At 47.3% G+C, this 24301-nt stretch overlaps 1 protein-coding gene across 1 annotated transcript; it reads right to left on the bottom strand.

The window, feature by feature from the left end:
* Positions 1 to 12190: 12190 nt before the first annotated feature.
* On the bottom strand, positions 12191 to 18578 carry LOC125507949 (extra-large guanine nucleotide-binding protein 1-like). Its single transcript, XM_048672488.1, has 8 exons — positions 17387 to 18578; positions 15363 to 15500; positions 15181 to 15285; positions 14921 to 15091; positions 14524 to 14701; positions 13715 to 13965; positions 13401 to 13567; positions 12191 to 13065 (listed from the first exon to the last, which is right to left on the bottom strand). Exons 1-8 carry the CDS (start codon positions 18419 to 18421, stop codon positions 12465 to 12467), a joined length of 2646 nt encoding a protein of 881 aa, XP_048528445.1. The 5' UTR covers positions 18422 to 18578; the 3' UTR covers positions 12191 to 12464.
* Between the last annotated feature and the right edge of the window lie 5723 nt (positions 18579 to 24301).

Genomic DNA, 24301 nt, shown 5'->3' with positions numbered 1-24301 from the left:
CTGGCAGACCAAATTGCTTTCGAGCATAGATCCCGGGGACTGAACCATCATACTTTTTCACAAAAGTGAGCAAGGAAATTTGTTTCGGGCAACAAAACTCTGAGAAACAAAAGAGTGGGAAGCCCCAGAGTCGAATAAAATTATTGCGGGTATGCTATTAACAGAAAACATACCAATGACAACTTCAGGGTTTTCCTGAGCCTCGTCTGTGGAGAGGTGATGAACTTGCCCTTGGACGATCTTCTGGGTATGATATGGCCCCATGTGATTGACTTGCGGCCGGAACGGGGCATTTGACTTCTTGGGACACTGCCTGGCATAATGTCCGATCTGTCCACAATTAAAGCAGGCGTTGTCTGACGCTCCTCGTGTACTGGACTGGTCACGACATTCTTGGCTTGAGTAGTGGTCTTGTTCACATTCTGCTGCCAATTGGGTTTGTACTCCACTTGAGTCTATTACCAGGTACGGGCCTTCTGTATGGGATGTCCGTCCTTTTTCGGCTCAAATTTACACTTGTGGACATTGTTTGTGGGTCGGTTGTCTTGCATAGGCTTGTACTTTCTTTCTGCGATGAGGGCCTTGTTTACCAGAGACTGAAAATCTGGAAAATCGAGCATGCAGAGAGCACTCCTGAGGTGTTGATTTAATCCTCCAAGGAACCTGTCAATCTTCCTTTCTTCCATGGCCACATCATAAAGGGAATAACGGGCAAGATGGTTAAACTTGTGAAAATATTCACTTACTGACAGACTTCCTTGAGTGAGACCAAGAAATTCGCGTTGCTTGACCTTCATGATACCAGCTGGAATATGATACTTGAGAAATTGGTCCTTAAAATTAGTCCACGTAGTTTCTTCTCCCGCGGGCCACAGAGCTTTAACATTATCCCACCATATAGCAGTGGCTCCTTCAAGATAGTGGGTAGCGAACGGAACCTTGTTAGCTTCTTCAGTGCGAGCAATTTCAAGTTTCTTCTCAATGGTTCGTAACCAATCGCCTGCTTCCAAAGGGTCAACCACTTGACTGAAACTGGGAGGCTTAGTCCTTTGAAAATCTGACAGTTTGGAGTGATGGCCATTTTGATTCCCATTCTGCCCAACCATAGCTTGCACACTTTTTAATAGCTCAATCAGATCACTATTCCTTCTTTCTCAAACATGCGCATAATTTGTTCAGTGGAGGGTGGATTTGGCGGTGGAGGCGGTGGCTGTGGATACGGCTCGGGGGAGTGTCATGCTTGTCTTGCTGAGCGACGAACAGGGACATCCTCCCAAGCCTGCGTGTTGCTGCCTCCCCGCGTCATCCTACTATTTATTTTTTTCCCAATAATAGCAACCGCGATGAGCAACATCCAAATGTGGGAAGAAAAGACAGCGGCAAACCCGAAAGAGCGAAACGAATGAACCAAAAAACACGGCGATCGAATAAAAAGTTCCAACATAATTATACATAGACTCATACATGAAAGATAGACATCATGACTGGTGCGACTACTTGCATACATGCAACGATACACCATGGCTCATACAACTACATCCGTACATCACATGACCACCACGGATACTCACACGCTCTAGGACTCTGCCGGTGCTGCTGGATCCTCTCCTGAGTCAGACCCAGATCCTGAACTGACGACGCCAACCGAGACCTCCGGGTTAAAGGTAACACAACGACACTGCCTCGAGGGCTCTCCCTCAGGGGTAGGCACGAGATGAGAAGGGATCATGGGAGCTGTGGGGGTAGCAAGAAGAGATGCCCACTCAGCAGGAGCACTGTGTGGGTTCACTGTCGAGGTGCCCGAGCTACTCGGGGGAGTAACCGGAGAAATAGGCAAGCTAGAACTAGGCACAATATAAGGAGTAAATCCCATGGAAGGTGGAGTAGGGTAGGATCCAGCGGCGGCTAAAGCAGAACGAGCACGATTCAGCTCTCGAGCCAACTCGTGAATCAGAAGATAACTAGCAATGATATATCAAGAAAGGTGGCTAGTGTGACTATCAGACGGCGGATCAATGGAATGAAAGCGAACACGGCCATCATCATGCAAAGATGGGTAGAAGCGAAAACCTGGGTGGTTCTGCATCCGAGCCTCAGCATATCGTAACTCAACAAGAATCTCGAATGCAGCATACTGGACGGCCTAAGCAACGGTGGATGCATAACCGCTCCGAGAGGAATGAGTGTAAGAACCCGCTGACGAACTGGTGCGCAGGGTAACCACGGCGTGATACTCATACACGGAGTCGGCTAGATGCTCCCGGTGTTGGGGAACGTAGCAGAAATTCGAAATTTTCCTACGTGTCACCAAGATCTATCTATGGAGAGACCAGCAACGAGGGGAAGGAGAGTGCATCTACATACCCTTGTAGATCGCTAAGCGGAAGCGTTCAAGTGAACGGGGTTGATGGAGTCGTACTCGTCGTGATTCAAATCACCAATGACCAAGTGCCGAACGCACGGCACCTCCGCGTTCAACACACGTGCAGCCCGGTGACGTCTCCCACGCCTTGATCCAGCAAGGAGAGAGGAAGAGGTTGAGGAAGACTCCATCCAGCAGCAGCACAATGGCGTGGTGGTGATGGAGGAGCGTGGCAATCCTGCAGGGCTTCGCCAAGCACCACAGAAGAGGAGGGAGAGAGAGATGCAGGGCTGCACCAACGAGAGATCGAATCGCGTGTGTTATGGGCAGCCCTAGGCCTCATATATATAGGGAAGGGGAGGGGCTGTGCCCCCTCTAGGGTTCCCACCCCCTAGGGGGGAGGCAGCCCTAGATGGGGATCAAGGATGGCGGCCAAGAGGGGGAGAGGAGAGGGAGGCGCACCAATATGGGCCTTAAGGCCCATATCCCTTAGGGTTTGCCCCCTTTCCACCTCTTAGGCGCCATGGGCCCTTGTGGGAGGCGCACCAGCCCACTAAGGGGCTGGTCCCTCACCACTCTTAGCCCACGCAAGCCTCCGGGGTTGGTGGCCCCACTTGGTGGAACCCCGGGACCCTCCCGGTGGTCCCGGTACATTACCGATAAACCCCGAAACTCTTCCGGTGACCAAAACAGGACTTCCCATATATAAATCTTTACCTCCGGACCATTCCGGAACTCCTCGTGACGTCCGGGATCTCATCCGGGACTCCGAACAATATTCGGTTACCACATACAAACTTCCTTTATAACCCTAGCGTCATCGAACCTTAAGTGTGTAGACCCTACGGGTTCGGGAGACATGCAGACATGACCGAGACGTTCTCCGGTCAATAACCAACAGCGGGATCTGGATACCCATGTTGGCTCCCACACGTTCCACGATGATCTCATCGGATGAACCACGATGTCAAGGACTTAATCAATCCCGTATACAATTTCCTTTGTCTATCGGTACGATACTTGCCCGAGATTCGATCGTCGGTATCCCGATACCTTGTTCAATCTCGTTACTGGCAAGTCTCTTTACTCGTTCCGTAACACATCATCCCGTGATCAACTCCATGATCACATTGTGCACATTATGATGATGTCCTACCGAGTGGGCCCAGAGATACCTCTCCGTCACACGGAGTGACAAATCCCAGTCTCGATTCGTGCCAACCCAACAGACACTTTCGGAGATACCCGTAGTGTACCTTTATAGCCACCCAGTTACGTTGTGACGTTTGGCACACCCAAAGCACTCCTACGGTATCCGGGAGTTGCACAATCTCATGGTCTAAGGAAATGATACTTGACATTAGAAAAGCTTTAGCATACGAACTACACGATCTAGTGCTATGCTTAGGATTTGGTCTTGTCCATCACATCATTCTCCTAATGATGTGATCCCGTTATCAACGACATCCAATGTCCATGGTCAGGAAACCGTAACCATCTATTGATCAACGAGCTAGTCAACTAGAGGCTTACTAGGGACATGGTGTTGTCTATGTATCCACACATGTATCTGAGTTTCCTATCAATACAATTATAGCATGGATAATAAACGATTATCATGAACAAGGAAATATAATAATCAATTTATTATTGCCTCTAGGGCATATTTCCAACACCCGGTACACCCGATATGTTGGGTCGTCACCGTGAGGGTACAGTCGACGCCACACGCTACGAAGGAGATGTGGAGAAGTGTAGGGCATCAGCCGCAACTGGCATGGATACAGCACCGGAGCCATCTACACTCACAACCATTAACTGGTTAGAAATAACAATAAGTCTAATGCATGCAATGCAGCATCTAGATGCAAGTACTAACGGCACTCAATTAGCAAACTAACTAACGTTTACTTCGCGTGTCAGGGTCTAGCGTATCCTATAGTCAGCGCGGCTCTGATACCAAGCATTGTGGCACCCCGGCTCAGAGCAATCGGTTTACCTTGCATTGCCAACCCAGAGATCATGTCTTCTGGCAACACACAACATCTTGTACAGAAATCACCGCTTTATTGAAACTAGCGGAAGCATAGTGTGACATTACATCAAGTTGCGAGGCCAAGCGGCACACTCGGTGCGGCTGAATAATATGTACATTATTTAGTGAACATAAAAGGGGCCTCGAGCATGACATCTACACGGCAGCGGAACAACGACGTAGCGGGACTCCATAGCACAGGGACACTGATGTGAACATGGTCTAGACACAGCAGCACTCCGATCCAGTTAGACTTTCCTAAAATCTGGTATAACACGCCAGGTCAGTACATTGAATGTACTTGCAAGGTCACAGCAAACCAAACCATAATGACAAACAATATCATGACATTTAATCAAGTTAAATGCAAACAACAACATGCTACTCATGCAGTGAAACCAAACTTGTGCATCGAGTCACTCGGACTCTCTTACCAACAAGTTGCCTCGCAACCGAGCAGTTCTCACGATGAATCACTAACAGAACCATACTTGGTTCAACTGGTTACCTTGTAACCAAGCAATGATCACTCCCGGATCACAAGTGATACCACAACAGTCAGTCTCACTGACATCATCATGATCCAACCAGTGCAATGCAAATAACTTAGTGTACAAGATTTATTTATGAAAGTTGATCCATGGTGTGACTTACTTATGAACTGGGCCCTTATCCGTAGGCGTGGTTCGATAGATTATTACACTCTGCAGAGGTAGCGCACTTTACCAACACCATGGAACCCATGGCCTCGCACTCCCATTTGGGTGGACCAATGGCATTCCGACAGAATTCTCCCATTGCCATGACACTCTTTCGGCCATTCTGACCAACTCCCCACTGGGCTTAGTCCTGGGTGACCGAGCCTACCAAAGGCAAAACAACCACCGTCATGGCAAATAGACAGTCCCAAACGGGGACAAGGTACCATAACAACAATAGGTCCACAAGGTTATGTCTGCTTACCGGGCCAGGGTAACACACGCCCATAACCTTCCCTCGTTGGAGGCACCGACAAAAAGGCATGACAATAGGATGACTAACGGCCTTCCCATACCAAGGCAAATGTGGTTGCACTTGTTAGCCTGATTTAGTGGCACCATGACCCGACCAACTTTATGTTCAAGTTCAATTATCATCAGGTTTAACTTGAGATAAAATGCTCGAGTCACTATATGCCACGCTTATGCAACCATATAGCATGCATCACATATCACTTAGGAACAACAGATCAACCTCATTCAAAGTTCTACTTGCACAAACTCATCTTTCAACATTTCTGGTCCTTACTTACTGGGCATCTAGATTAATCACTTTTTAGTTGGCATTTCTCATACGAATCTCATCATGCATATAAGGAAAATAATACCGATGCTCATATTACCATAGTCATGACAAACTCACTTAGTTCAACTACTCAAGCTATACCTCACTAGTTCAAGCATTCATTTCTGTTAACCAAGCATTTTGATCATGATAAACTAAATAACACAAGCATTATTTATTTTAATACTATATGCAAGGAATAACATATAAATTCAAGTAGAAAATCATGGATATTGCAAAGAAACCATGACAATGTTGTTGTGGCTTGCCTTAGTGCAGAGGAGCTTCACACTCCTCCTGAATGCCTTCAAGACAACCTTCACCTTCTGAAAATAAATCAAATGACAAAAAGAAAATATCAAGAACACTTCTGAAAATTACTAGAAATTCTTGGCAGCAAAGAAAAATCCCATCTTGGGTGTGCTGCTAGGATTTTCCAGTAAGAACAGGATGCAAAAAGAATCAACTCATTTGGACTTGTAGAATAAGAGTTACAGCTAGTCAAAGTTCTGGTCAAATTTGAACTAAATTTGAATTAAAAGAAAAACCAAAGGGGGTGACGTCGAAGGCGTAAACCGCCTGGGCGCCACCACTCATACCGCTTTGGCCGCGGCCTGAGTGTCTGACAGCGGGCCCCAGTGGTCAGGTCGGAGGGGGAGGGGAAGAGAAGCAGAGGCGGGCCGCGCGGCGACGGCGCTTTCTCCGGCGAGGAGTGCCCGGCGACGAGATCTAAGAGGATAGGGTTGTAGAGGAGATTGAGGCGCACCTGCCCGTACCCGTAGCATGGCTAGGGGTGGCCGGACGGGGTCGGAATGGAGCTCTCCAGCGGCGGCGGCAGTCGGAGCTCGTCGGAGATGGTGGTTCCGGTGAAGCAGGGCCAGTCCAGCAGCTCCAACGGCACCAGCACGCACCAGTGGACCACCATGAACACGCCGGAGTGGTCAGTGGAGCTCGAGCCGCTCTGGAGAGGGAGGGGGCAGAGTACGGGGATCGCCGGCGAGCTCGGGGCGGGGACGGCGGCCAGAGGCCTGCCCAGCCGGGCTGCGGCTTCCTATGGTTGTGTGGAGGTGTGCTGAGTGTGTGTGCAGAGAGAAACGAGCTCGGGGGAGCTCTATTTATAGGCGAGGCCGAGGCGGGGATCAAGAGCTCGCCGGAGCTCTCTGGAGTGTCGCCCGGCGACGAATGGCGTGAGTGAGAGGGGGAGAAGACGCCGGAGATTACACGGGGGCTGTAGACGAGCTGCGACAAGCACAGGAGCGCGTTATGCTACGAGCACAGGGGCACGGGCGCACTGTTGCCTTGGCCGCGCCGTGCCCATGCTCGCTGCGGCGAGCTCCGGCGTCGGCGAGTGCCAGGGTGGAGTTATGGAGGTGCAAATGAGGATAGGGGCGCGGTTTGGCAAGGTGCGGTGGCCGGGGCAGCGAGCACGCACGAAACAGAGACGTTGGCGCACCGCAGAGCGCGTCGGCCGCATGTCAACCCCCTTGGACGCTCGTGGTCACAACGTGAACTTTGGCATCAGGCTAAGCTAAGCGCAAACACCATGTCTGGCAGTTAGTCCTTAGTGGTTTTGGTTGTTTTGCACGGTTGGTTGGGTCACAGGTGAACTGTGGGAGTGGCTTTCTTCCTGGCAAGTTTCTGGACAGAAACTTATGAGCTTTACTGAGAAAATTTTAGTGAGAACTAAAGGTTGTGCTTTGGGGTTTAGCAATCTCTTAGGAGGGTAATCAAGCTCAGAAAAATCAGCCCCAAAAGATCAAGCAAAAATATACTTGCTGTGCAAAGTGACCATTCTGTCCAAAATAGAAATGATTTTCTAGAGCAAAAATATTACAAAAAGTTATGCAATTTTTTGCTCAGAAAGGTGCCCTAGGGTTTAAAGAATATTTATGAATTTATTAAGTATTTTTGGAGCAAGAAATCTAGGGGTTGCTTTGGAGCATACTTCTCTAAAGTGATTTTCAGGGAAGAAAATAAATATTTTTCTTTTATGAAGAATATTCCTTGGTCTTTTGTTGGAGTTTTTCAGAAAACGAAAGGTGAGTTAGAGATGGATGGGTCACTGGGGTGAAAATCAAGGGTAGGCCCAAGTATTCAAGTCCATTTGAATTGATTCAAAACTCCAAATCCAAAGCAAATGCAAATGAAAGTCCGAAGAAAGAGAGAAGGCAAATCTAGGCTGTCACAGACATGTAGCTAAACAATTTCCTTTCCCAAATGATAACGCCCACACGTGTGGCGTATCTGCACTTTACCCACACGCTTTGATCTCCGTCTATTATGCTTTGCGCGAATCTTGAAGGAATCTGTTGAAATTTCAGTGCCACGTAGGTATAGCGTGTTTGTGTGGGTGTTAGAGCGCTCGCCCACACGACTCGCGGCGCGTGGTTGCCAGTTGCGCTATGTGGGCGAACCAGTTCCCACCCACACAGTCATCATCCCGTCCACGTGCGTGTGGGTGAACTACTCTTCGCCCACACGACGCTCGCACGATGATAGATGACAACTGCAGTTGCGCATATGTGGCAACTAGGTAAACACACATGGCAACTATAATTCGTTGATAGATGGCAACTACAGTTGTGCGTACGTGGCAACCAGGTAAACACACATGGCAATTATGATTAACCATACATGGCATTGGCAACTATAGTTGGAGCAGACATGACAACTATATAAATGCACATGGCAACTATTGTTTGACCCATGTGGCAAGTAGTTAATTACACACGACAACTATGGTTTGATTACACGCGGTAATTATCATAAATTAGACATGACAACTATAGTTAACAAAAATAGAGAGAATTATATGCTTTTACAACTACATTTACTATCCCGGATAACTAAAGTTGCCATCCCCGGGGTAACTAAAGTGTCATCCCGTGAGTAACTAACGTAGCTGCGCCAGGACATGTGGATATATTTGCTTCATGCCACACACGCGGGATGAAGATGAATAATACTTGTTGGGCGTGTGGCACGAAATAGCTGCGCCCAACATATGTGGGCAATTCTAATATTCGACCACATATAGCCCGTGTGGGCTGCCTCCTGATTATGCCACACAGGACGAGTGGGCGGATTTCGAATATGCCACACGTATGGCAAATATCGACGTTCTTTTTTTTTCTAGTGTGGCAGCTGGACACAAAGACACGCTATAATAATATACGGCGATGCGCTTTAAACAGGGAACAAGTGTGGTGGCGCTCGCTAGCCACGTCCCTTAAATAAAGTGGCAACACTAACAAGAAAAAAAAGGTACGCGATTCAAATATTCTACCTATCACGTTCCCGCGAATCAACATGTAGTTGAGATAGTTAGGTGAACAGTGATATCTTCAACCCAACAAGGTTCAAATTCTGATGCTCGCATTATTTCTAAACTTATTTCAGGATCCCGGCAATGCTAAAAAAAACTATCACGTTTCCGGCGCGGCGCGTGCTTTCTTTACCGCGTGGTGGGGACGTGGAACTATCATCTATGGCACCGAGATCACTCGTGGTGGCCGTAGGGTCCGCGTCACTGCCACGCGCGTGAACGATAGGAAGAGACGACATACCTAGCATTTGCGTTCGTTTGACTGCTCCCTGGTGTGCTGATATTGCGGTTTAACAGGTCGGGTCCTGCTTTAGCGATCTTACTCTGATGTGAATGAACGAGACATCTCGTTTCTTTCAGATCGAGACAGAACGCCATGCGAACGAGGGTTATCTATCAAAAATCAATAAAGCTCTTTGAATCCCAAAAAGAAGGCTGAAAACTACTCTTCCAAGTTAATTAACTTAGGTTAGTTTTGGCGCCGTGATGGCTTTTCAAAAATCATTTTCTCTAAAATAAAAAACTAACACCAGTTGAAACAAATCCTCAACGATGTGCCGTCTCAGCTGCCCCTATCTTGTCTTCATGCCTAGACAAATAACCCGGCCGGTCCGTCGGTTTTGGTCTCCATCTGCCTCCGACTGCGACGCGGGTAGGCGGTTCAGGCCTCAGATCCGCTCCAACAAGGACGACCCGAACCCGCAGCGCAAACGAATCAAACGCGCGCACGGCACGCCCACGGTATACTTTGCCGTGTGGAGCCAGCCAGTCACACCCCCAACGCCTATCCTACCTGGCCACCTTCCCGTCAGCGATGCATGGCGATGGCGCCCTATATAAGCGACAGCCAGCATCCAAGGTGCTCCATCGGCCATCGCATATTCGCATTTGCACAGCCCCGTTCGCTGGCATCCAGATCACCCATTTCGTTCCTGCAATCATACAAGTGTTCGTCCGGCCCACAAGTTGGTTGAGATCAAGCCCTGCGCCATCGCCATGTCTTCGACGACGACGGCGGCATCCGACGTCGCCGGCGTCTGGTTCTTCGGCGAGCTCTCCGCCGCCCTGCGTGGGAAGAAGCGGCAGGCCGTACCCACGGTGAGCCACGCCGAGCACCAGCACCAGATGGGAGGGGCCGCTCATGGCAACAAGGCGGCCGCGGCGGCGGGGCCTTCCGTGGTCGACCGGAAGGAGGCCGGCGGCGGCGGGATGTCGGACGCGACGGTGTACCTGCTGCTCGACCGCTTCGCACCCAGTTAGCCGGTGTTCGCTCGTCTCACCCACCCCTGCTTCCTCGTGTACCTCGACTGTGTATGTAACTACGTTCTTGAGACATTTATGCAGAAACTCTGGTTGGACATGTGATTTCCCCTGTTCTGACTATTACCCGAGCAACCGGGGGATCAGAGCATCTCTAGCCCATACCCGCCAAAAAATAACTTTATTAATTCAAAACTCGAAGAATTCAAGTACGTATCGAATTTAATGGTTTTAAACTTAGTCATTCAAATTCAAACACAACATACGGTTCAAATGAAACAAGAATACAAATAAAAAATGATCAAAGCACAAGAGACAAGTGATATGAAGTAGCCAGCGGGGCTCAACAATATATCTTGGAGTTGGTTATGAGCTTCTCGGTTCTCGATTCTTCCGCGTGCTTGGATTCTACTGGGGGTGATGTTCTAGCTCTACCATGATAGCAGCGTAGAGGAACCGCAAGTTCTTCGCGTCATCCCTCTCATCCTTAACGATTATGTTGTACAAGATAACACACATTGGCATGACCTTTCACAGGATCTGAGGCTTCCAATACTCAAAAGTGCCACGGACAATCGCAAAGTGTTTTTGAAGCATGCCAAAAGCTCTATCACCGTACCAAAGTGTTTTTGACGACTCAAGTTGCTGCCGCGCGTACTCATCCGTCCGCGCGGCTATGTGAGGAAGGGCGGATGCTACAACTCCTCTTTTTTTGTCGTCCGAGGAGAGCACCGCCTCCGTCTTAACTCTTAACCGACAGAGCAGTGGACCATGACAGGCCTGGGACTGTGGGCGGCGGCACCACGATTTGTAGCTCTTCCGAGATCCTCCTATCGGGGAGAACCACCTGTTTGCCATTGTCGCACTTGCCCATCGCGACGATGTGCGGACGAGAGGAGGCAGCGGTGTGCAAAGTAGATGAGGTAGGGTTTGCACATACGGCCGGCCTGCTTAAATAGCCGGGGTAGACGGACCAGCGCCGCTTCAATCCGAACACAATGGCCGGAGTAGGCTTCTCCGTCGTTGCATCTGCATTGAAGTGGCTAGTCATCTGGTCACGTCGACCTAACTGTCATCAATGCGGGGACGAGGATCCTCTGTCGTACGACAGGGTACCATTCGACCACTGACAGGTGGGGCCGGCGGGAACTAGGCCCACATGTCAGTGCCCCAACAACATGCACCGTACGTCAGGGGAGCTATCTCCATCAATGCGGTAGGCTGCCGCCACGTCGCGCCTGCTCTGAAGCGACATGAATGCGCAGTAATGATTTTAGAGCGGAGCACGTGACAAGGGCTTTGGGTGAGACCGTGCAGCTGGACGCCAACATGGCACACATCCAGACACCCGTACAACTTCCACCGGTTTGCTTCCGGTTTATGGGAATTAAGGCGCACGGGCCGGTCCATGGACGCACGGGCCGGTTTGTGGGTCAGACCACACTGTCCAAATATTTAGAGGTGTTTTAATGCAAACATTGGAGTTGCCCTACACTTGGGACAGCAAAAAGGGATGGGGAAGGGGGGCGATGTCAGAGAGTCTGCTAAGGCCTTGTTGGAAGTCTTTAAGCACCGGTACTTATTTATAGCAGACACTTAATAAAGCGTCTTTTCTGTAGAAATAGGCACCCATGCTTCAGAAAAAATCTGATTTATTTTTCTAAGCACCTCCCTAAGCAACCATGCTTGTTTGTACATATATGCAGGAACGATAGTTGCACAACTTCTTTACCCCCAGTTCGACCATTGCCCGGAGGTCATCTTGACCGGTTGTATAGCAGTCAGCACGTACCTCCTGCTCGGGCACTTCATTGCAAGTACTTGACAATGTAGTTGCATTCTTTATTTTCTAGTACCTGTTGAGATGCTTCGAGCACACAAACAATTGTACAAGAAATCGGACATGCTACCATGTAAAGGAGATCGATAATGATACATACAGATGCAAGAATCAATCGGAACCAGGCAGGCATCTTGCCTCTCATTCTACGTGTGAACAACTAAACAAACAAACCATACAATAAATTACAAACAGAAGATGAGCTGGGAAAAAAGAACCAAAATGGGCAAAGCTCTAAAAAAAGGTCATCGCCGGAGAGGGAAATGCACAACTATTTACACCTCTTCTTCGTCTTCTGTCACACAATCAAAGGTCGCCGTCAGTGGGAGTAGGAGCTCGGCTCGTCGCCGCTGTATACCGTCTCGCTGGAGCCAAAAACAGGCTTCTCCTCCTCCCACTTGACGATCTCCCGGCCGTAGCGGATAGCAGAGCAGACAGACTGCTGGTCCAGGGCGTTCACGTAGGACACATAGAGCTTCCGCTCTGTGAGCGAGTGGAACAGCCTCTTGAATTTCACGCCGATGTAGTGCGCGGCCATCTGCGCCAGCGACGCGCCGTTCTGGCTGCCGCGCTTGCTTCTGCTGGTTCCGTCAATCAGATTGCGGCTTACCAACGGGGTGAATTCGGCAAACCAGTCGCATGCTGTTAGCGGGGATTTACCAATCTTCTGCTCTAGAAGATCAAACTTGGTCAGGAGTAGGAGAAAATTCATCTGCTCAAACGTTGGATGAAGGGCGATGCTCTCAAATAGCTGTCTGCTCTCTATCATCTTGTTCACAACGGTGCCATTTGCATCCTCGTAGTACTCGTCATAATCGCTAACCGCAACACAGAAGATGACAAGGCTGACATCATCGAACATCTGCAGCCATTTGCTGTTCTCCCGCAATCCTTTATTGTTTATTCTGATCAGCTGGTACCTGATAATAAAAGAGAAATTTTTATTGTGAGTATTACTATCACAGTTCTTAATAGTAATATAGGAATCCGACATAGAATGTAAATATATGGTGTCTTGAGCTGAACGAGATACTAAATGTACATGTGTGCTTTCCATTGCGACAGACATTTGACAAAATACCATGGAAAGCGGCCTCATGAAATCAGAAGGGAAAGACTAACAGGAACCCATGCATATATGCATTTTTTATTACATAATTAGCTAATGGTGCTGAAATATTGTAAGCTATGGAAAAACTACACGGAACACAAGTAAATACCAGATCATCCCTGCCTTTTGTGACAAAAGATTTACCTTAGCAACGTGTCATGTGGATCAAGCTCATCAGCAACCCGCACATCCAAAGCCAGCTGCGGGAAAGAGATATCTGTAGATGCTAATCCATCCGAGGATGTTATTCCATCAGCATAGAGGATATCAGTATCACAGAGCTCATATTCCGTTCGAGAAATATCAACCACCTGATAATTTCAAATGCACAAAGGCCAAAGAATGAATGATCACAATTGGACAACTAAATCACTACTAAAGAAGTCCAATATAGGAATGGATATGAAAACATCAACCCAAGTAAACGAGCAAATTTTTCAATAGAACAACAATAGTACCCTGTCAAGGAAGTAACTGGCAGCAAACGGAAGGAACGGCAGTTCATTTCTTCGTCTATATGTAGCTTGAATAGCAGGATCTTTCCATAGTTCCTCAACCAGTGGCGCATATTCACGACTAGCTGCAGGGAAAATATCTTCAAGATTACCCAAAGCCATGGCCTTTAGAATCCAATCCGAGAATGCTTTCAAGCGTGGGACAATGGAGTACTCAGTAACTTCTTCATCACAGAACCCCGACTCAGGACGCCCTGCAAAAAACATGTGGCTGTTAGGGTCAGTTCTAGCCAAACAGTTAGCATAGGATGTTGGAATAATCCAAACATAGCTATCGTGTGTTAGGGCTAAAATAGGAAAGTTTATTGAGTCCGGCTAGGATTAACAAGTGTGATCAAGCTTGCTGGAGATTAGTATAGGAAAGTGTATGAGTCCTAGTTAGTTCTCTGGATGTCTGTGTAGTATTACATGAGGGTTTCTGTAATAATCCGTGTAGGTCTAGGTGTTCAGGTTTGGGTCGGCTTGCTACGCGTATGCTGCTCCTATATATATATGCACGGTTGCGTGTGTTTTTTGTAACACCAGAGAGAAAACCAGAAAATCAATAAAGAGGAAAAGAGGGCACGACAAGAGCCCTTGGCTATCAGATTTCTTGTGTGCGCGTGTTCGTGTTTTATTGTAATCGATCCTATGGGCGAATTTCCAACATAGGAGTCTTCCACTTGGTTTCAGTTGCTTTACAAGGTACCATGAATCTAAGACTTATGTGTTTATTATGAAGCAGAACAAATGGTGGATAGAAATGATCATACCAGAGCTAGAAGGATCGTGTTGGCAGAGTTTTCTTCTATCAGCTAAAACTTCCTCTTCAAACCGTTCACGGCCTTCAAGAAGTATACCAATGTAGCGATATATGTTACTTTGTATGATAAGTTTGAGATCTTCACACTCATCCACAGAAAATGGTTTACTCTTGTATGAGAATTTAGCCTGAGATTCAAGAGATTCAGAATTAATTGCTAGTCTACAAGAGTATTGCAAATGACATTTGGCACTGCAGAAGATTTAGTAAGTGCACATGTGGATGTAAATCTTAATACTAATATAACAGTGTGAATACCGGTTGTAATTGGACGGTGACCTTAATGCAGCTAGTCAGCTTATCAGTTCGTGAACATGAACACAATAGACGTCAATAGCCATATGTACCTGTTTGAGTATGGTGCTTGTCCCTGATCCAACTAACAGAAGTTTCTGGGTCGTCCTTTGCTCCAAGTAGTCAGGTCGATTTACCACATTAATAGCCTCTTCGCCACATTGATTAGTCATTTTATTAGGAGTTGGCAATGACAGGACAGGACTAAGCAGCTTCACTATAGGCTGGTGAAAAGTGCAGATAAATTTAACTTTGGTCAGACTCCTCACGGGGAAATACAGGTCACCTAAGAAAAGATGAATTCTAGAACTACCTTATCCCAAATCTTTCCTTTAACAGTTTTTTGGCCTTCCTCTTGGTAACTCCCATCAGCATTCAACCAAAAGTGAGGTTTTCCAGCACACTGAACTCCTGCCAACTGAAACCAAAGATATATGTAAGGAAAAATGCAACTCACAAATCTAAAAATGAGGTAGGAGTAAATTAATTCCGAACCTTAAGTATTTGCAGCTCAGATTTTGTAATCTCACGACCATTTACCAAGATGCCGGTGCTCCCATTGCTTGCCTTTTGAACTAAAGCACCTCCAACATTTAGATTTGCGCTTATTATGCAATGGGGTTTGTGTCCCTCCTGTAACATTATCGAAGACGAGTTTAAAACCAGAGTTGTGGACGATATATATCATCAACATTTATGCGAAGAAGCAAGCAAAAATAATCATGCAATGATTGAAATTCTGAAATGGCATGTGCAGGATAAAAGAATGACATTTCTAACTTGAAATTCCATTTTCCCCAAAAAATAAGTCAGCACAAGCTATGACACCCAGACACTGCAATATTCCTATGTACTATGATGTACTCCCTCCGTTCCAAATTACTCGTCGCAGAAATGGATGTATCTAGAACTAAAATACATCTAGATACATCCATACCTGCGACGAGTAATTCGGAACGGAGGGAGTACTATTTTACATACATACTACTGCTAATATGTGCTAACCTTGGTGTGCAACTGTGTACTATTCTCAACTAGAAAAAGAAATGTAGCAACTTCTCCTGATTTAGGGACAATACCAACCACCATGATTCCTAGGATTTGATAATTCGTTCAAACCATGATAAGATCGTAAGGCATCATGGCTCTACCAACTAACTAAAAAAACATCAATATTCGAAATAGTCAACTAGATATTTGACAATATCAAAGCTCAACAGCACTATCCCTCCAGATCTTTCTACATATTTCCCACCAAGAATAATTAAATATACAGTCTCATGATTTTCATCCAATACAGAACCTACACAGCTCAATCATATCAGGCAACTATCCGGCGAAAACCCACGCAAAGACCCTAAAGGAGTAATCTTTCACTTCCAGTTTGCAGCATTGGCAAGGGCAACAAGCCAACAACCCATGTTCCACCTTTAATAACCATTAAATCTAAGCATTCAACAGAATATTCCAAATTACTCCACATCTCCTATGAGAAGTTCAGAACCATACACAGAAACCTCAAGGTGTCTCTTGCACCTCCAATAATCTACCCTGGCTTGGATCTCCGGTAAGGAAGCCGGCTAGGGGCACCGCCACGTGCTGCCAGCAAGGGCGCAGAGGGGAGCCGACTTGATTTTTTTTCCTTGATTATATTGGGATGAAGTTCTCCAAGATTACTTGGAAGCTGGCTTGTGGGAGGTTTAAAGCCCGGATCTCAGGATTTGAGGTCGAGTTTTACCTTCAATTCAATTTATTTATTTTCGTGGAAATTAATGATGAATTTAGAAGTTGGTGTCTTTCAGAGCTGAAAGCTCAGATTTAAGGCCAAATATAGTATCTGATTTGGGTTTTTTTTCCTAGTTGATTGATTGAAAACTCTAGTTCATCTAGTTGAAGGACAGTGTTCATTAGTTGGAAGCAGGGTCGAAAGTTGGGTAGTGGAGGTTGGACAGATTCATGGTTGAAATCTAGATGGATTTTTTTTTTTTTGAAAAATAAGGGAAACCTCCTGCCTGAAATCTAGATGGATGTCTAATAGAAAGTGAATGTGTTTGGGTAGAAACCCTCCATATTTTTGGTTGAAAGCTGCTTCTATTTTTTATGTGAGTGAGAATAGCAGGCACTGGCCGTTACAACGCTGTTGGAAAACCATTTGTCCATGTCCGCCGGCAAATGTGAAAAACGTAGGCCCTGTTCGGATCCTCTCCGCTCCCCCACTGCAGCTCCGGGAGCGGAGGGAGCGCGAGCACAAAAGCAGGGAGCGGCTTGAAACCAGCTCCTCGAGCGGAGCGGAGTTAAGGGACGGGAGAGCTTCCGAACAGGCAGGTAGTCGCTTAGCTCCAGGAAGGCACTAATGGAAATGTAGACGAATGCACTATCGATTGGCTAACACACAATTATGACATCATACTATAGGGTTATAGAGGCCACTCAAAATAGGTTCCTTACATCACGGACAAGACTGATAGACAAAGCAAACGAACAGATTAATTCTCGTGCCAAAACCTTGACTCACGTACCTTGCCCCAGAAGCCGGATACCTTGTCGTACCAATAGAAGCCAGGTCGGAGCCTGGAAGGAGGGCACGAGCATCCCTGCAGCAAAGCTAGCTCCTCCGGTGACAACTTAGCCCCATTAACGTAAATGTCCTCCGGGCGCAGCTGGTTCGCTGCGCATTCACGCTCGCTTCTCATGACGAGGTCCACCTCCGCCGCACTGATCAGTCGCCGCAGCACGCGTGAGCCTCGCCCCAGGGCATTCCGCCTCGACTCGGCCACGGGCCGCCCGATGCAGGACAAGCACTTGCGGCCCTCCGGCATGGACCCCATCGCCCTGAGCACGCAAGCCGAGCAGTACCGTGCGCCGCAGGCGAGGCACGCCTCCTTGTCCCCACGGCCCCAGAAGCCGCCTCCCTTCCCGCATCTGTAGCAGCCCCGAGACTTGGCTCCCGTTTGGTGGTTCCCCGCCTCGAAATGCGCCGGCGAGAGGGAGCCGCTGGATCGAGCGGCGGCAGGCAGGGCCTCGTCGGCGGTTTCGTCCTCGTCGTCGTCCTCCTCCTCCTCCTCGGATGAATCGAGGATGGAGCAGCTGGTCTCGGCAAAGGAGACGGTGGGCTGGTGGGGAACCGACGGCATCCCGGCCCCCTCCTCCTCCTCCTCCTCCTTGTCGTCGTCATCGGCGTCAGAGGGGGAGGAGGGGAGCTCGGCGGAGTGGTGCGCGGCGGCGTGGTGGTTCTCGATGACGGAGGTCGGGGAGTCGGCGACCGCCTGGGCAGCACCACCCCCCGCGGGGTCCCCGGAGGAGCGAGGAGGCCCCGCCGCGTGCTGCTGCGCGTGGATGGCGGAGCAGAGGGAGGAGGGGGTGAGGGGCCGCACGACGGGGAGCGGCGAGGAGCCGGTGGGCGGCGGCGAGGAGGAGGAGGAGAGGGCGGCGAGCGGGATGTGGGAGAGGTCGAGCGGGATGGCGCGCGGGAGGGAGTAGGGGAGCGGTGGGCCGTCGTACTCCGCCGCGAAGGAGTACTCGGCGTCGCCGGCGACGGCGACGGCGGAGGCCATGCGTGTCGGCGGCGGGGCGGGGCGGAGCACGAGGCTGGCTGGGGCTAGGGTTCGGGGAGGAGCGGCATGGGGGACGGGGGCGGGGAGGTGGGGAACCCTAGACGTGGGGAGAGGGGAAAGGTGGGGCGGAGAGAGTAGCTTTTTTGGAGCATGCGCGAGGGAGGGAGAGAGGATGGAGGAGGGAGGAGTCGTCGTGGGGAAGGAAGACTGCTAGCTGCTTTTGTCGTGCGCCGCGTCCACGGTGGACCAGTAGATCGTCGTCCCCTACCTGCTTCGACTGTGATGGGCTCTCTTTTTTCCTTTCTTGGTGACCTGCAATGAGTTCCATTCTTATTTTAGTTTTGTGGGCAGATTATACTATCTCAAGTTTTGATGCAAATCATAGTAGACTAGAATTTATCTTATTTGTATGGTGGATATAAGCAAAGCATTAGCTTGAAACTTCCTTGCAAATTTTTATTTTTTAAAAACTTGCATTGTGATTTTTTTCGGGCTTAAGCCCCTGCTCTCTAGTGGCATTGTAACAATGAAACCCTTGGTTCGATCGACATCAGAGAACGGGTTGTCGGTTCTCTTCCGCCCTCCGGCCCCGAGTCTACCTATCATGTATCAGAGTCCTAGACAGAAAACATGTCATGTCTCCCCTGTATGATAGCCAACGATTCGACTTGTCAAACGCAGAAGTCAAGTATGATACCATTTGCATAACCTGTGAAGTGTAGATATGATAAGACACCTAGAAGTTTATCATCGTAATTTATTCGGTGCACTAGATAACTTGCCTTCATCAGTTCTCACGTCAACACATTTTCGGTAATAAAATACTTGTTGATGTGTGTCGATATGACTAGTACAATTATTATTGCAATAAAATAGCCATTGTTTATAATGAGATGAACATGGCTTTTTGCGATATCTGAATCGACCACAAAGTAGTTCCACTTCTCCAAAAAAAACTCTTAGTTGATGGACCGGTTGGCGAGGAGCTCCTCGCCCTTCATGAGAATATCATCATTGGATGCATAATCCTTTTTCAAGGGACTTCTCATGAACATGTGGAAGTGGTTGGGCATGTATTTTGGGTATGCTTTAGCGTACATAAAGGGTCTAATCACCCAACCGATAAAATTAATCTTGATTAATATATACGGATGAAAATACTTTTTAGCCAGATTTAGGGTGTCTGTACTAATCTTCACTTTGTGATCCTGACAATGCTAGGAGCAGTAATGGGCATGTACTCAGGTCGTCAATGGGCAATAGGATAAAACTCAAAAAAAGAATAAGAAATATAACAATACAAGCACTCGCGCGAGGGTCATAGCATCCGTTGAATTGGATGTATATAGACACATGATGTTTGTATTTTCTTTCTGAATTGGATGTATATAGACATGTTTTAATATATTTGTTCACTAACTTTGGCTTATGTATGGTTCATATTAAAATATGCAAAACATCTTATATTTGTAAATGGATGGAGTACTATTTACGGCAATTGGACAATTAAGAATCAATAAGTATTCACTTAAGCGACATATTCTAAGTTGAACATCAATGACATGCCTTAGGTTAATAATAAACTAAACAACTGGGATTTTGACCTCGGTGTCTAGTTTTAAGCGCCCAGTTGAAAATGTTCTTAGATCCACTCACCGGGGGATGTTGGTGCGTGAGGAATTGATGTTTGTTTATTGACGGGTGGCTGGAGCCAATGTAGGGCCTTTTTCATAAGCATGTTCACAATGAAAACAGATCCTCTAACATTGATAAGGAATGTTAGAGACGCTAGAGTACCCTAATTTTTCTTCTTTCTATCCGTATGATTAAGACTAAAATGACTTAAATTAACTTGTAAATTGATGATCTATTGTGTACATTTATAGTAATTACATACAAACAAATTGATGATGAAATAAAATTAATTTTGAATTATTTATATCCATAGTAAATATCAACAATAACAACCCGTTAACTACGTATTAACAATCCCTAACTTTCCTTCTTTATTTTATACTAGAGTAGCACTGTAGCACCGTGACTTTTCTTCCGAATGTTAGAGGATTCGGTTCCGTTCACAATGTAGCAACGACAATTTGCTTTAGCCGTGTTGTCTAGGAATATGTAAACTGTATCCATCCAGTAGTAAAAAAGATGTAACGAGCCAAAAAACATTGACATGGTCAATCATGTGTCATGCACACTATGCTGTGTGGATCGTGGCTATGAAACATTAAAGCAAACATCTGAGTTCATGTGAGCCGTGCCCCGTGGATCGTGGCCGTAGCACGTTCAGGCGAGGAGCAGTATTTCAGAAGGAACATGCGCAATAATTACAAAATGACTAGCCATGCAACGCATTCAGCAACGAGCACTGTTCCGCAAGCAAAGCACGTGCGTGTTTTTCCTTTCTTTTCGCTTTCACAGCCCGAACCAGATTTTAAACAAAGGCGGCCCGTGCCGTGCCGCAACGGTCTGGACCCACCTGCAGCCCCCGGCCCATGGACCGCGACCACCCAACAGCGAGAGACGGGACGGACGGGCGACGCGCCACAGCGACTCAAGCGAGTGACCACCGTCCCCGGTCTCTGCCCAGCAATCCGGAGCGAGAGCGCGGGGCGAGGCGAGGCGAATCGACCGGTGGGCCCGCGGCCGGCGAATCTTCCGCGTGGGGCCCGCAAAAGGGGCCGAATGACTGACCAGACCGGTCCTGCCCCGACACGACCGGGCCGCGTCCTCCCTCCCGTACTCCTCCCGTGCCTCCACCGGCGGGCGTGGGACTGGTCGGTGGGTCCGGACACTTCTGGTAGTGGGGCCCACGGGATATTTTATGCCTGCGGGCGCGGGGGAATGATTTGCGGTTGGACCGGCCGTGCGTGTGCGTCACGGACGGGGAGCCAGCCGGTGGGTCGAGCGAGATTTTTTTTGGACAGGTCGAGCGGGAGATGGGCTCTGGAAGAACTCTCGTCGCTGCACTTGCACAAACATGGGCCGATGCTGCTACACTTCTACTTCTAGTGCACAGACATATTTTTATATCTCATGAATATTTTTTCAATAAATTGTGCGTTTTATGTTTTCATAAACACTTTATGTTATTTTTTAAAATGGTACAAATATATTTTTTATATGCTATGGTTTTTTAAATGCCCGAACAATTTTATACGTTTTATGAAGATTTTTTTAAATTTCATGAACATTTTGATTGAATGGTATGGATGTCTCTTAGATGTCATGAACATTTTTTTTATAAATGTGTGAATGTTTTGTTGTAAAAGTCATGAACATTTTGCTGAAATTGTGCAATTTTAAGAACCATTGATGATTTTTTTATACAGGCGGAACACTTTTTACAAACCTGATGATCATTTTTAGTACATGATGACCATTTTCTAAAATACATGAGGAACACACGATATTGTATCTAGATATGTTATGTCAATATACTTAATAAGAAAAATAGTGTATTTAACTACCACATGATAGTACATTAGACGTGGACATTACGTCCACTGAGGATGTATTTTTCCTAATATAGGAAATGAAAGAACAAAAAGTTCCCATGAAAACCACAATCACCCCCAGCCCCCCAACCCCCCCCCCCCACACACTTCTGGTCTTTTTAACTCTTTTTTAGGGGTTGCTCTTTTTAATGCACTAGATAATACCCCGCGCGTTGCAGCGGGAATTGGTTGAAATATATTTCAATGATAATCGACTGTATTGATCCCTAGCATTTGATAACCATCCTCACCAATGTGAAAGTAACATGTTATCGAATTATCTATAAAAGGGAACAATGTTTGGTTAGGAAATTAGAATCAATACAAATAACCACTACAATTAATTTGGAGCCGCATTAGTGACAAAATTGACATATTGAAATTGCAACGTATGGCAGAAAAATGAGGAATGGAGTCGACCAAAGAGGACGATGTGCAGAATTGCAGTCCCTGTGTACTTCTAAAAGAATATTGAAAATTGAATGACCTGGTGACCCGGTGGACTCATCTGTATGGGCGTTCCTTCTGGGCCAAAAAGAGAAAACCTCCACACCATGGTTGAGGCCTTGCCCGGCGGCACACTAATGTGTTCCTTCCATGATGAAAAGGAAAAAAAATGAAAATTAGATGACATGGTGGCCCGGTGGACTCATGCAAAAAACAAATACCTCCACACCATGGCTGAGGCCCTGCCAGCGATGCACCAATGATCAGAGTTCCTTCCAAGATGAAAAGAAAGCCAACTTCAGATTAGGGCATCTCTAACAGTTTGTATGTTAGCTTGTTGATAAAATATGCCATGTCATCAACCAACACCTTAACATACAACAACTCCAATGGAATGTATGTAGTTTGCCCAATAGGATGTGAAATAATAAATAAGGTTCTCTCTCATTCTACATTGGAGCTTGTGCAAAGGGTGTTGGTTCATGTACATACAACCTTTTTCTCTTCCCTCATTTATTATATGACACATCATCAAAAATTCTATGTGGCAAAATCTACCAACAACTATCTTACAACCATTGGAGATGCCCTTAGAAACCCATCAGCCGCTTGATTGTGCTGGAACCAGCCGGCAGAAATCGATCACCCCAATAGCTGCGCAGATACCTAGTCAAGACGGGGACAAACATGGGGAATGGAGGACCAACGGAGGTGAACATACCCCTAGAGAATCCCAGAGAGCCGCCGAGGCAAGCAGTCGTTCCCTGACGCAGAGATCGGCTCCCAGCCGCCATAGCGAGGGTAGAAAACTGGTGTTCTTTTTTCTGGGGGAGAGAGGGGTCGATCGCTTTGTGTTTTTTTTCAATGATGAAGAGATGTGTCCGTGGGTTACGACTGGAAGTGGAAATGAAGAGAAGGCAGGTGTACAGTCGAACGCTGGTGATGAAACATTGCATGTTAAGAGTCACAATACGTGCCATTCGGCATTGTAGAAATGGTAGAAAACAAAACGTTTGGAAACGAATGGGCTGCCATGTAGACATGGCAGGGTCGCTGAGGTGGATAGGTTGATGAGGTGGATTGGCTGCATGCATTGCTTAATGGGACGTTGATGTGGACGCTTAGCATGTTGAGAGAATTGGGACCAACTTCTTAAGAATGTAAGATGTGATGGCACTAGCAAGTCCTGGGAGAAAAGTGAAAGAATACAAAGATGAAAACTCTGACATACTAAAATACGAAGAATACTTGGCCATTAGAATCTGGCAACACCCTATTGGTCCCCACCTTGGTGCTAGGTAACTCCTCCATTAGAAAAAAACGGATTTGCTATTTCTCAGGTGCCTGAAATTTCTTTTCACGCCAGTTACTTTTTTCCTTCTTCCTTCCCTCTTGACCGGACCTCGTCGGAGAAGAATTATCCCCCCCCCATCTATATGAGGGTGTGAAGTCATGACCCTATTATCTATCTTAGGGGTGAGGGGGGGGTGTGTGTGCAGGGGATCGTCAGAGGTTTTCATGAGTGGTGCCGGGCTTAGAGGGAAGGCTGGGGTGTTGCCTAGCAACGGTGGCGGGGGAGGTTGAGGGGAGGGCGGGGTGGTGCGTGGTAGCGCCTGCCGGCCGCGGGTGGTTGAAACCGACGGTTAAGGCGGGGTAGCTTGAGCGTTCGGCGGGAGGAAGAAGATGAACAATACCTCAATCAATTCTGGGCGTTTGGATGAAGATATAGCGGTCCATATAAAAAGTGATTGACGCAACTGTTTTTTTCAAGCACATGACAAATAGAGTCTCCCTAGAAAAAAACATTTCTTCCTCCAAGCAACAACGTTTTCACCTAGCTCGATACTAGCATCCAGATGCACCGTCACCAGAGCCTATAAACATTCAACGGCTCTTTGGACTCTACATAGGCGAATGCTTGGTGGACATA

Source organism: Triticum urartu, chromosome 5 (genome assembly GCF_003073215.2).
Source record: "Triticum urartu cultivar G1812 chromosome 5, Tu2.1, whole genome shotgun sequence".
Classification (NCBI taxonomy): Eukaryota; Viridiplantae; Streptophyta; class Magnoliopsida; order Poales; family Poaceae; genus Triticum; species Triticum urartu.
This window is presented reverse-complemented; position numbering and strand designations above follow the sequence as displayed.

Bases quoted from the DNA above. Each gene is read 5' to 3' on its own strand.
- LOC125507949 (XM_048672488.1), bottom strand. From the start codon at position 18,421: ATGGCCTCCGCCGTCGCCGTCGCCGGCGACGCCGAGTACTCCTTCGCG. The intron at 15,286-15,362 runs GTTCGGAATTAA...CTTTGGTTTCAG, and splicing joins CTGAGCTGCAAATACTTAAG to TTGGCAGGAGTTCAGTGTGC. The intron at 13,066-13,400 runs GTAAATCTTTTG...TTTTATTATCAG, and splicing joins CCACATGACACGTTGCTAAG to GTACCAGCTGATCAGAATAA.